Source organism: Lactuca saligna, chromosome 8, assembly GCF_052625555.1.
Source record: "Lactuca saligna cultivar CGN05327 chromosome 8, ASM5262555v1, whole genome shotgun sequence".
Classification (NCBI taxonomy): Eukaryota; Viridiplantae; Streptophyta; class Magnoliopsida; order Asterales; family Asteraceae; genus Lactuca; species Lactuca saligna.
This window is the reverse complement of record NC_136424.1, coordinates 11,072,887-11,084,994: the sequence shown is the minus strand read 5'-3', so window position 1 is coordinate 11,084,994 and position 12,108 is coordinate 11,072,887. Positions and strand designations below refer to the sequence as shown.

The window sequence follows — 12,108 nt, the reverse complement described above, 5'->3', positions numbered from 1 at the left end:
TTTTCTATAAAATGAGATATGATTTGTTGTGAATGAATGTACTAGATCCGGGAAATCCTACATTTTCCCTAAGAACGAGTTTGTAAAACTGTTTACTTGTAAAGTGATAGTGTTTAACCCGGAAAGTCCTATATTTTCTTGAAAGCTGAGATGTAGTCTAAATACTCCGACACCATAAGTGTAAGTAAATATGTCATACTTAGTTTGATAACTTGTAGTTTTATTATCAATTAAAACTAGTTGAAGATGTATTTATCCTGAAATCTGAATGTGTTCATGATAATCCCAATCATTATTACTTAGTTCCTACAAGTTATATATAACTAAAATCTGAACCTGCAGTCGATTGGTTGATTCTGCCCTAAATCCACAACCAAACAAGGACAGGAAATGAGGCGGAAGTCACACATTCCACTGTCTATCGGATAAAATTCATATATAAACCCGATGTAAATACGAAGTAATCATATAGTTATTACTCCTTGAGCTTGATTGAGTTGTGTATTACTACGTGCATGAGTCATTGTTTCCGCGTGTGAGTTCTTATAACCATACTAATATGACCGATATCCAGATAGTTAATGACATTTTTCACCCCAGAACTTGCGTTCCAACCGCAGCTAACAATTAGGGCACGAGATTGTCAGTCCCGTATAGATCTATACACAAACTCACGCTCTCCCTCTAGGAGACTCTGGCTATAAGTGGGGGACTTTCGTTTAAGACTAAACAAAGCCGTTGTCTCACATATGATTTGCTAACAACGAGTTCACGAGTAATATGTTGAAAAACCTTTTAGTAAATAAAAATAACATCATTGGTTCTATAGTTATAAATCACATGTGATTGATTATATAATGAAAAGTATAGCAAAAGGTTGATGTTTTCACCCGATTTTCGTCGTGTGATTACTTGTATTCCCCCTAAAAGTGTTTAAAAATCATTTAAAAAACATTTAAAGTGTGTTTGTAGGGGTATGAACTCACTTGGTAAAAGTGACGGTTTGAAGAAGATGATGTTTAACTCGGACAACACTTCGAATGGAAAGAAACAAGTTTCTCGGAAACTTCGGGACTTGCGTCGTGTGTTAGAGGTGTTACCGGGGCTTCAGGGTAGTCTCGGGATGCTTGACACGGATATAGGGTGGGAATTTAGGGTTCACGTTGTGACCTTGGTCCCGCTCAGGTCATGGCGTTTGTCATCAGCCACTTGCTCTGGAAGGTGTCACATCTCTGAGTTCACGTCGTGAACCCTATGTTCACGTCATGAACTCTGACACAGTGTCGAAATTTGTGCCCCGAACTTCAGAAATTTGTATATTACGCATATGAGCTCCGTTTTTTACGTTCTTTATATCCACACGTAGGTGAGATTATGCTCTACAACTTTCGTTTAGACTTTGTAGCTAATTTTGAATTTACTTTTAATATTATATTTTTAACAGGCCGGGACTAGAAAATTCCGTTAAAATTCCATAACTTCTTCATCTGACGTCCATTTTCGTCTGTCTTTGTACCATTGTACTTCTATTGACGAGAGCTTCGATTCTCGTTTAGGTTGCGTTGGCTAAAAGTCGCTCGATCTCTATTTCGAGTTTTTAGTTGTCTACTGCTATATCCGAAACTCAGAAAAATCATAACTTTCTCATGCGAAATCAGATTTGGACGTTCTTTTTTATATATGTTTACGGTTTAATGATATCTACTACGACTTTCATTTAGATACCTAAGGCTAAAAAGTATTTTATTGAAATTTCGCGTTTTACAATTAACAGTGTTTTACCGGCTTTGTCGCAGATCTTTGATTGGTCATAACTTCTTCGTTATAACTCGGATTTTAGTATTCTTTATATTTTCGAAAACCTTGATACGATTTCTACCACTTTATTCAGCCCAAATAAGATTTTAGAAAAGTTAAATTTTGACTGGTATTATATTATGTTTACTTGAAATATCGGGTTGTTACAAACGTGATGCTGCAAAAAGCCTGAAGAAAACATAATGTACGAACAGAAGCACATGATTTATACATAACTTTCAACAATGATTATGGAAAGGATATCAAATTTTGAATTCTTGGATTGTTTGAAATTGAGCAACGATATCGCGTAATCTTGTAGATACGTTTCATATAATAGATGTGAATTGAAAGAATATATGAAATGTGTACGTGAGATTGGCCCTATGAACCAGTGCCACATAAGATGTTCCGTACGCAACTCGAAGTGTGCCGGCAGCCACCATATCACACCCACCAGGAACTCCAAACCTTCAATTGAGGGAAATGTTTAGTGAAAAATTCAGGGAATAATCAAGCTTCGTATCCAGAAATATGAAACGATTACTCACAAATCCTTCTCTTCGGCAATGATAAATTGGGCGAAAGAGCCGACACCGACGAAGGAACAAACAAGATCGCCGACTTTGAACTTGGTGACTTTAGGACCGATGGATTCGACAACACCGGAGTAATGAGATCTAGGAACAAAAGGCAAGGCAAATTTTTCTTGATACTTACCGAGGACTGGAAGGTAGTTGGCATAATTCAAGCTGGTGGACTTGATTCGAACTCCGATTGAAGCTGGAGAAGTGAGTTTGGGAATAGGGTGAGATGTTGAGACAGTGAGAGCGGTGTTTTCCGATGAATCCGGTTAGGTTGTTGGGTCACCATGCTTCCTGCATAACAAAGCTTCCATTTCTTTCGATATAGTCAAAAGGAACCCACAGGGCGTCAGAGGAGATGGAGGAGAAAAATGAAAATGTAAGTTTATCGAGTCGGAATGAAAGAAAAATAAAAATAAAAAAATTTGTTTTCCTTTTTGATCAATTTGAAATTGACGGATAAATTTTTTCTTAAAAAAATGCAACATGTTTTTCTCTTTTAATCTTTTTTAATCATATTTTTTTATTTCTTTAAAAAAATTGGATTCATGTGCTTGCAAAGTTGATTTGAAATATGATTATTGTTAGATAATTTACATTATTAGAGTGAAATTTCAACCAAATATGTTAGTCATCAATCTCATGGCCTTTTGGTACATCTATAACGGCATCAAATGTTACATAATTTGTTACTTATGTATATCTGGCATACGGCATCCATAGTGACATCCAATATTCTAGAATTTGCCTCTTATGTCTACATGAATAGCACTCACATCACAATTATTTTGGAATTCAACATAATAAATATTTCACAACTTCGTCCAATCATTTTGAATTAGGCAGAACTCGCGGCTCACATATTAGTCCCTTTGTGATGTACATATCATAGGTGTATATGGTCATAAGATTTTATTTTTTCGTACTTAAAATGGGACAAAACTGCAAGATTGGTCCTTGTGGTATTCCGAAAACTTTGGATAGGATACAAAAAGTTTCCACCTTGCATGGAAGGTCCAAAATCGAAGTTTTTCTGGGTTTTTGGTCCTTGGTACATTTGAAAAGTCGATTTTACCCTTTTCATTTCTTTTTTCTATTTTCTTTATTTATTTTTGTATTTAAATAATTAAAAATAAAAAATAAAATCCCTCTCTCTCTCTCTCTCTCTCTCTCTCTCTCTCCCTCTCTCTCAAGAACACACACAATTTGGACACTCGATCAATCTCTAGTGGTTGAACTTCATCTTCTCTTTCATATCTAAAAATCTGGAAATAAATAACACCCAATATCCTCTCGTTTTCCTGACCCTATCTTCTTCCTCACCCGATCTCACAATCGAAGAACTAATAAAAGGGTTTGTAGCCACGAAATTATCCCTCACCAACCCTCGAAATACTTGCAGGTTGTCATTGGTTTCCTTCCTTTTTGGGATGACGGTGGAATGGGACATCGTGGGAGATTTCCTTGTCGTTGGATTACCAGAAGATTGTAATGGATGCGGAAGACGATGGTTGTTTCTTAAGTTTTTCTTCCAAGAAACACTTATATCTTCGTCACTGTGATCATCCCCTCACCATCGATGGTGCAATAAGGTTAAACTCTATATTTTATGTTCATTCCCCTGTCAAATCGGTAACAGATCAAAGGGGATTTGGAAATTCTGGTGGCAGAGGAACAAAGGCTTCTTGTGAGCCAAGAACACAACACACACATACACACATTGTTTTCTTGATAAAGCTTCAGTTCCAGAAATGATAGATCTGCAACATCAAATTCGAATAGAGTGAAGGATTGTGATCGATTAGAAAAGGAGGGCCAAACCAGTTATCCAAGAAATATAAAAATAGATGAGAGCCCGATCGAAACCCTAAATTTGAATCAAAACTGAGATTGGGGTGTGTTTGTATGAATGAAGAAAGGATGAAGGGAAATAAATTTTGACTTAGATACAGAGACGAAAAGGGGTATATCTTTCATGTTCTTTGTGGTTCTTGACTTCATGTTTGTGGTTGTTTAAGGTGTATTTTTTGTAAATTTTGAAATCGGGTGTGTTTGTGGTTCTTGGTTTCATTTTCTTTGCTCAAGAACAACTTTTTTTTAGAATAAATCTTTCAGATTCATGTTCTTCTGTCCATTCATCTTTTTTTTTTATATGTAAATTCTGAAATCGGGTGTGTTTGTGATTCAAATTTATCCCTTTTACCGTTTTCAGCAAGTAACTTCTTAGGTGGAGTGCAAAGTGTACTTCTTAGTTGAGGTGGCATCTGAGTTGGCATGCCCTTCCTATACAAACTAAAAAATCATATTTTTTTGGGGAAAAAAAGGGGTAAGGGGCCTCGAACCCTTGACCTCCCGCTTATAAAACAAACAACTTACCATGTGAACTAGAAGTAGCTATTGTTATATTTTCTTTAAATTTACTTATTAATCCTTATAACCTTCGTCTTCCTCCATATGTATAGACAGACGAACTTGCAACTTCTTGTTATCATTTATCTCTCAACCAAACCCACAACCTTACATCTTCTACTCATGGAGATTCTATTCAGTCAACATAGGAATCACATATGATTATCTAATCTACTTCACCATAAAACCTAACAGATTTTTTTCATTTCCCCATTTCTTTCCTCCATCACTCAAATCAGAAAAATCTCAAGATTCCCAAACGCGAACGTTTGGAATGGCGAGATGATCTGTCGATATCATGGGGGATATTAAGATTGGAAACATTAGCATAGTGGCGTCGTTTAAGGGAGAGAAGAATGAAGTACAGAAAATTCTTCGTAACTCATTTAAATCGAAGGAGACTTCAATCAATTCGAGTTCGAATCATACATAGATCAGACGATTTTGTTTTATTGGTAACGTATTGTTCCAAATAACAGTTCCACCACAGGGAACCACTGGTCTTTAAAGAAGAAGATGAAGCTCGATGTTTCTTGTGGGTGGTCAGAAACTTGTATGGTGAACATATTCCCAAGCTCGATCACTTCACAACCATCGTGAGATTCCATTTTCATTTGTTTCACCTCATCCAAATCCTTCGATTTCAACTCCTTATTTAGCTGGTTCATTTATAAATTATGGTTTTAAGTAAGCTAGAGATGATAAAGGGAGGATACCAGGTTTAATGTGAATGGGAGGTCAAGGGTTCGAGTGCCCCTCCGCCTCTTTTCCCAAAAAAAAATCTGATCTTTTTACTTTGTATAGGAAGAAGATGCCACCTCAGATGCCACCAAAGCCTAGAAATACACTTGGCACTCCACCTCAGCAGTAACCTGCTGAAAAGGTAAAAATAGGTAAAAGTGATTACAATAGCCGGTTTCCTGTCCTTTTTCATTAATGAAATTTAATTTAGGACTAAATCATAAACTGGCCCGAAATTTTAGGATTTTTTTTGGAAATTTCCCTATTTTTAAAAGGATAAAATTAAGGGAAAATACCGGCAATAGTTAAAAAATGGGGGGTATTTTCAAAATATAGACACGAAAAATTGGATTTTCAGATATAGACATGCATTACGTGGAGGTAGTTCTGCGGAGCTCCGCGGAATCTACTGTAGCTCCGCGGAATGGCAAAACCGTAAATGGATCTTTAATTTTTTTTTTCTTTCACATCGATTCTTCGGTGGTTTATATTAATTCCACAACTAATTATTTTTAAGAAAAGATTATGATAGTATGATAATCTTTTCTTGAAATAATTAGTTGGAGAATAAATATAAACCCCGAAGAATCGATGTGGAAAAAAAAAATCTATTCCTCGGAGGTAGCTCTGCGGAATGGTTATTGAGTTTTTTTTTTTGTAAATACACTTATTTATTTACGATTTTACCATTCCGTGGAATGCATGTCTATATCAAAAAATATCCATTTTTGTGTCTATATTTTGAAAATACCTCTCATTTTTTTATTATTACATGTATTTTCCCTAAAATTAAATATAAAATATATATTGGTTTTTAGCAAACTTGTATACGAACCTTTACTCAAAAGTCAAAACCAAAAGCTTGAATCTTTGAAGGCACTTCAACCATCACTGGTCACTTGATTCTATCGTGGTTAAATGCAATTTTTTTAAAACTTGGGTTCCAAAAGTGAAAAAACGAAAATTTGGTCTAGCCTGTTCCTTCAAACCCGGATTTCAACCGAATTAATTTCCCCAATCGAGTTCTTTAAGAACTCATCAAATTACTCTATTAGGACAAGCAATATGATGTTAACCGCATTCATGTATATATAAACACGAATCTGAGATTTTTTAGTAAATACGTCCAATTGATTACATGAAGAGGATAACATGATGGAAATACTTTCGTTAGAAAGGAGGATCAGTTGATATTGTGAAACCGGTAGGAAGATCAAACCCTGAAACGAAATCGTCCCCAAAAATGACTGCACCAGCTGCCAACGCTCCTGCACCCAACCCCATCCCAAAACCAGGTCCAACCCTTGGTCCAGGTCTTGCTCCCGATGACGATGGCATATTGATGTAACTTGCTGGTAAGTTATCTATAGACGATTGTGGCATATAGCCAGCATTATAAGGCTGCGACGGCGGCAGTGGCGGTTGTTGGTGGTGGTGGTAGCTTGGTCCTAGCGAGGGCATACGTGGTGGTTGAAGGTTGAATCCTCCCGCTGAAGGATAATTCGGCGGTGGTGGTTGGTGGTAGCTTGGTCCTGGCGGCAACTGGGTCTGCAGATGGTTTTCCCCGATTCGCGATGGCAAGTTCACGCCATCGTCACGAACCCTAAGCTTGATACCCACCTCATCGCCTGTGCAAATCGATGATCATAATTAAATTACCAAAATACCCTCAACATATTGATGTAATCTACAAACTTACCTTCATAGTTACTACCCCCGTCAATCTCTTGTGAAATTCGAATTGAAACATCAACAAATCCTTGCGGTTTATTCGAATTCTTCTTCCTCAATTGAAAACTTCCGACTTCTTCAACACGCCTCAATTCATCAGAATTGTTCTTATGCTTATCAAGAAACTCTTTCAACCCAACACTTGCAGTCCCTTGAAGTTTTTCTTTCAGAAACACAGGATCTCTGCTATAAACTTCAACATTCAGGGCCAAATCTTCGAATCTTGAATCCGAGTTATCAATCAAAGCAGAAAACTTGGTTTTCCATGTGGGATTTGCATTCCCGGAAGCATCTACTTTGGTGCAATACTTGTTGTCGGGATCAATCCACCCAACTGCAAACCATTGGAGCTTCCATAGTGCTGAAGTTCTTGTGAGTCCCCTAGCAGAAATCAAGCATATTTCTACCCAAATTTTTCCCATGTTCAGAGTCTTTGAGATGAGGAGGCAAGTGAAATTTGATTGTTTCTGTCTAAAAGATGGATTAAAGTAAAGCTACTTTGCCCCATTTTAGACGGCTACTTTACTTTAATGTCAAGAAAGTCTTGGGATTGGTCATTTTGTGTTGGAAGAATCAGAAAAAGCATCACCAAATGCATTTACAGAAGACAGGAATATGTTCAAGAGTCAAAAAGGTTTACAGAGAGGGACCTATTTTTCAACATTTACATTTAATTTGTATGACAACCAATACTCTTCTTGTCAGTTGTCACATTTTTTTTTTTTTTTGAACGTGTCGGCCTTTTTTCTTTTTTTGAACATGATCACTTTTTCTCATAATCCGGATAAGTGGTCGTGGATTCCTGATCAAAGCTACTAGGAAGTAGGAACAATGTTGATGGTTCTAATCTTGCAGTGGATAATGTGTCGATGAGGTGGAATAGATGAGTTCCAAAGAAAGTCAATATCCTCACTTGGAAAATTTGTCTTGATTTGGTGCTAACCATGATAAATCTCTTTAATAGGTTTTACACAAAACAATCCACTCAACAATACCATTTACACAAAAGTTCTAACTAGAACACACAATTGGGAGTTCATACCCTTAGCATCACTCATGGGGGTTTTATACCCCTAGCCCCACAATATGGCGAGTCATGGACCTCTTGGATCCGTTTTAATCTTATAATTTGGGATTCGCACATAGACATAGGGCATCACTTCGCAAAGGGAATCCAGGAGTGCCTCATAATGTATAGACAATTCCAATCAATGAACATGCTCTGTTAGGGATTTTATACCCCACTACATCATTGAGGATTTCATACATCGCTACATCATTCAAGCAATCAACTAAGTATATAGTAACTCAAGCATTCATGCAAAACAATAATCAAGACGTGTTCCAGTGTTTGGGAAAACATCACTATGTACTCACCATAGTAGCTAAGTAACGTCTTATCTTGGACACTTGAATTCCTTTGTACTTGAATTCTTTTAGAATTCATCCATAATCATAATGCAACACCTTGATCTTGGTACGTTTCACTTTTGCCCTTCATTATTGCAAAGTTTCAATTTAGCCCTTGAAGCCGGTACGCGGGGCGTACCACTTGGTACGCTTAGCGTACTAGCTTGAGAAGGATCAGGACACTGGGTGCGTACGTTGGGCGTACGCATGACTTCTAGAAACCCTAAAATGGGGGTGTTGCACCCTATATATTTTCATCATTAACCTTTAGGGTTGGTCTCATTTCTTGTCCCTAAACCTCCAGAAAACCCTAACGTCCCCTTAGCCTCCATTTTTATATCTTTGAGCTCTTAAAGAGAAATGTTTGTTGATTTGGTCCATCTTTGAAGAACCTAGAAGAGAGTGAAGTTCATAGCTTAGTGGGAGACTTAAGATCCAAAACCCTTCATCACATTGCAAGCTTCCTAAGGTATCAAGTTCAAATCTTAACTTGTCACTGTCTAGTTTTCTTTATGGGTTGATTTGGCATACTTTTGGTCCTTTGTATGAATTGATGGTTTGGGACAATTTGAAGGGATCATTTCTTTAGATCGGAACTTGTTAGAAGCTTTCTTGGCATAAAGGTGCAAACTTTATGGGGTATTAGTCATCATGCAATCATTAAGCCATTTATTAAGTCATTTCTAAGTTTAATAGCTTTATTTAGACATGCATGAACGTAAAGTTAGCAACTTTACATGTTATTCCAGCTCACGGAAGTCAGATCTACATTTTAGGGCTTTATCTTAAAGTATTAAGAGCTTAATGGGAACAATGGCTTAACAGGGAAGTAAGTCAGGCATAAAAGCCAGTACAAGCAGTGTACAAGTCTCAATGCAAGTACGCTTAACGTACAGCTGGGTACGCCCCGCATACTTAATTTGTGGGCTTTGCGATTTTGGGCTTCAAGTTTGGGCCACCTTTTTGGGCTTGGATGCTTGGGTCCTCTTTGGGCCATCTGAGTGTTGATGTTTTGGGCCAAGTGAAGGATTGGACTCTAGGGTAAGGCCTAAGTAGGACTTGGGCCCAATTTTCCAAATTGGGCCAATTATGGGCCTTGGATGGTTATTTAGTGATTGGGCCTTTTAGATCAAGATTTGGGCATTGGTCTTGGCCCAACTAAGGAAAGGGTAAAGTGGTCATTTACCCTAATAATGGATTATTATCTTGGATTGTAATCCAAGTATTAATTATATGATTATTATGTTGTGATAGTGTAAAGATTTTAGTGAGCCAGCAGTCGGAGACTTTTAGTGAGATTCAGTTGTGTGAGGTGAGTTTTTTTTACTGTACTTGTGGGTCGAAGGCACCAAGACCGATCATTTGGATTTGATATCCTGCTATGTATGCTTTTGTGATGTGGTGATCGGTTAGATCGATATCCTGATATATAGGATAATGATATGTTTAGTGATCTGTAGATCTGTTTGATTGGTTGTAGACTGTTATATGATTATATGTTATATGTGCACATATTTGGTTGAATGGGCTTCACTACTTTGTGCATAAGCCATGCCATGGGATTCCAACCAGATGGTTGAATGGGCTTGAGGGTATTCCATCCCGAGGATGATTGGACACATAGTATGTTGGCATTCCAACTTGATGGTTGACTGGACCCAAAGTATCTTTGCATTCCAACTCGATGGTTGAAAGATCTGTGGTATTTCAACCCGATGGTTGATTGGAAGCATAATATGCTGTCTTGGTTTATGTGTTATTTGTATGTGTGCTGGTAGTTTTGGGAGAACTCACTAAGCTTTGGGCTTACAGTTTTGGGTTGGCGACTCAGTGAGTTGGACAGGATGGGACTCAGAGATCGTTGGACTCGGCAAGTCTTGGGGCGACCCAGCGAGTTAAGTTGTGTCATGAGAGTTTTATGGGTAAAGGAACTCGGCGAGTCGACAGGGTGACTCGGCGAGTAGAGTCAACCAGAAAGGTTGAGTTTGGCTGAGGACTTTGACCAATTTGACTTCCAAGGGTACTTTGGTAATATTGGTATTCATGGAATTGGTTCTTTGGTAGGGTTCAGTGGCGGCGATCATGCTAGAGGCCGGAGCAGCTTGGTCTTATCTTTTCAGTCAGGAATTTCAGGTGAGTTATCCTAACTATATCAATAGGGTCTAAGGCACCAAGGTCAGCCCTTTTAGTTGTTATCTTGGTTACAGTATGCTACATGTGGTTGTGATCTATTAGGATGGTATCAGAATAGAGAGTATGTTGTTATGCTCATGTGATCCGTTAGGATTGGTATGTTAGTGACCTGGTTAGGTCGATGCCTTGGTCATGAGAGATTGCTATGATCGATGATCTGTGAGATAGTTATATATGATATCTGTACTTGTATTGTTGATGTGCTTATTGATCTGTTAGGTCGGCGTCCTGGTAATTGGGACAATATTATGTCAGTAACCTGGTTTAGGTCGGTATCCTGGTATATAGGATGATGCTATGTTAGTGACCTAGTTTAGGTCGGTATCCTGGTATATAGGATGATGCTATGCTTTATGATATGCTAGATCGATTTGTTTGCCCATGGATTGTTATGTGATTTCCTGTTATATGTACACATGGTTATTTGCTTGATGTTGGGTTGAGGCGGTCCTGTTTTGTGCTGAAGGCCAACATACCATACGAGCAGTCCGGATAGATTGTAGGCCCGTATGGCGGTCCAGTCATACCGAAGGCTCAGATAGATCCAGATAGACTGAAGGTCCGGTGCGGGCGGTCCAGTCATACTGTAGACTCAGAGAGTGGATCAGGAGAACTGAAGGCCTGTTGAGGGCGGACCAGTCACGCTGCAGACTTGAGAGGCATAGTTGTTCTGTATTGTGATACAATATGTAATGATTATGGTTGTATGTGATTGGTATTTTTGGGGTAACTCACTAAACTTCCGGGCTTACAGTTCAGTGTTTTGTTTCAGGTACTTTAGGAGATCGTGGCAAGGCCAAGGCGTGATCGTACCGCTCCTCATGTTTTATGATTTATGTGATATGGTTTTGGGGAATACTCTGATGTTTAAACTATTTTGAAAACAAGATGTATGAACTTAATGGTTTTGAATGAATTAAAATGTTTTAATTTAGCTCGAATTTTATGGTTGTTACACATAAACACGATACTAAAGTACTCTCCCATCTTTTTAGATTGGAGAAACTTTTATCTTTCTGCCCAATTTGATTATTCTCATTTGTTCTGCCATACATTGAAACTTTTCCAATGTTTCACAATTATACTTAATCTTGTAAGTATAACTATATTTACTAAACTTTAGTAAATCATGGTGAATAGTCTTATCACTCTTTGTGGTGGACCTGACCAACGCACACCCAGTGTACCCGATCCCCTAGTCCTTCACTTGAGTCACATATAAATGTGAACAAGAAATTAGTCT

General features: G+C 37.9%; 1 protein-coding gene and 1 long non-coding RNA gene across 3 annotated transcripts; one reads left to right on the top strand and one right to left on the bottom strand.

Annotated features, from left to right (window-relative positions):
- Window positions 1-6,597: 6,597 nt before the first annotated feature.
- Window positions 6,598-7,817, bottom strand: LOC145012162 (Calcium-dependent lipid-binding (CaLB domain) family protein). Its single transcript, XM_078970942.1, has 2 exons — window positions 7,231-7,817; window positions 6,598-7,159 (listed from the first exon to the last, which is right to left on the bottom strand). Exons 1-2 carry the CDS (start codon window positions 7,682-7,684, stop codon window positions 6,702-6,704), a joined length of 912 nt encoding a protein of 303 aa, XP_078827068.1. The 5' UTR covers window positions 7,685-7,817; the 3' UTR covers window positions 6,598-6,701.
- A 126-nt stretch (window positions 7,818-7,943) lies between these two features.
- Window positions 7,944-11,806, top strand: LOC145012163 (uncharacterized). 2 transcript variants are annotated; one of them, XR_013664400.1, is made up of 2 exons: window positions 7,944-8,739; window positions 11,638-11,806. It is a non-coding gene; the product is annotated as an uncharacterized LOC145012163 (long non-coding RNA). The 2 variants fall into 2 exon arrangements; XR_013664399.1 differs by lacking the exon at window positions 7,944-8,739 and adding an exon at window positions 8,852-9,141.
- Window positions 11,807-12,108: the final 302 nt, after the last annotated feature.

Bases quoted from the DNA above. Each gene is read 5' to 3' on its own strand.
- LOC145012162 (XM_078970942.1), bottom strand. From the start codon at position 7,684: ATGGGAAAAATTTGGGTAGAAATATGCTTGATTTCTGCTAGGGGACTC. The intron at 7,160-7,230 runs GTAAGTTTGTAG...CGATTTGCACAG, and splicing joins CGGGGGTAGTAACTATGAAG to GCGATGAGGTGGGTATCAAG.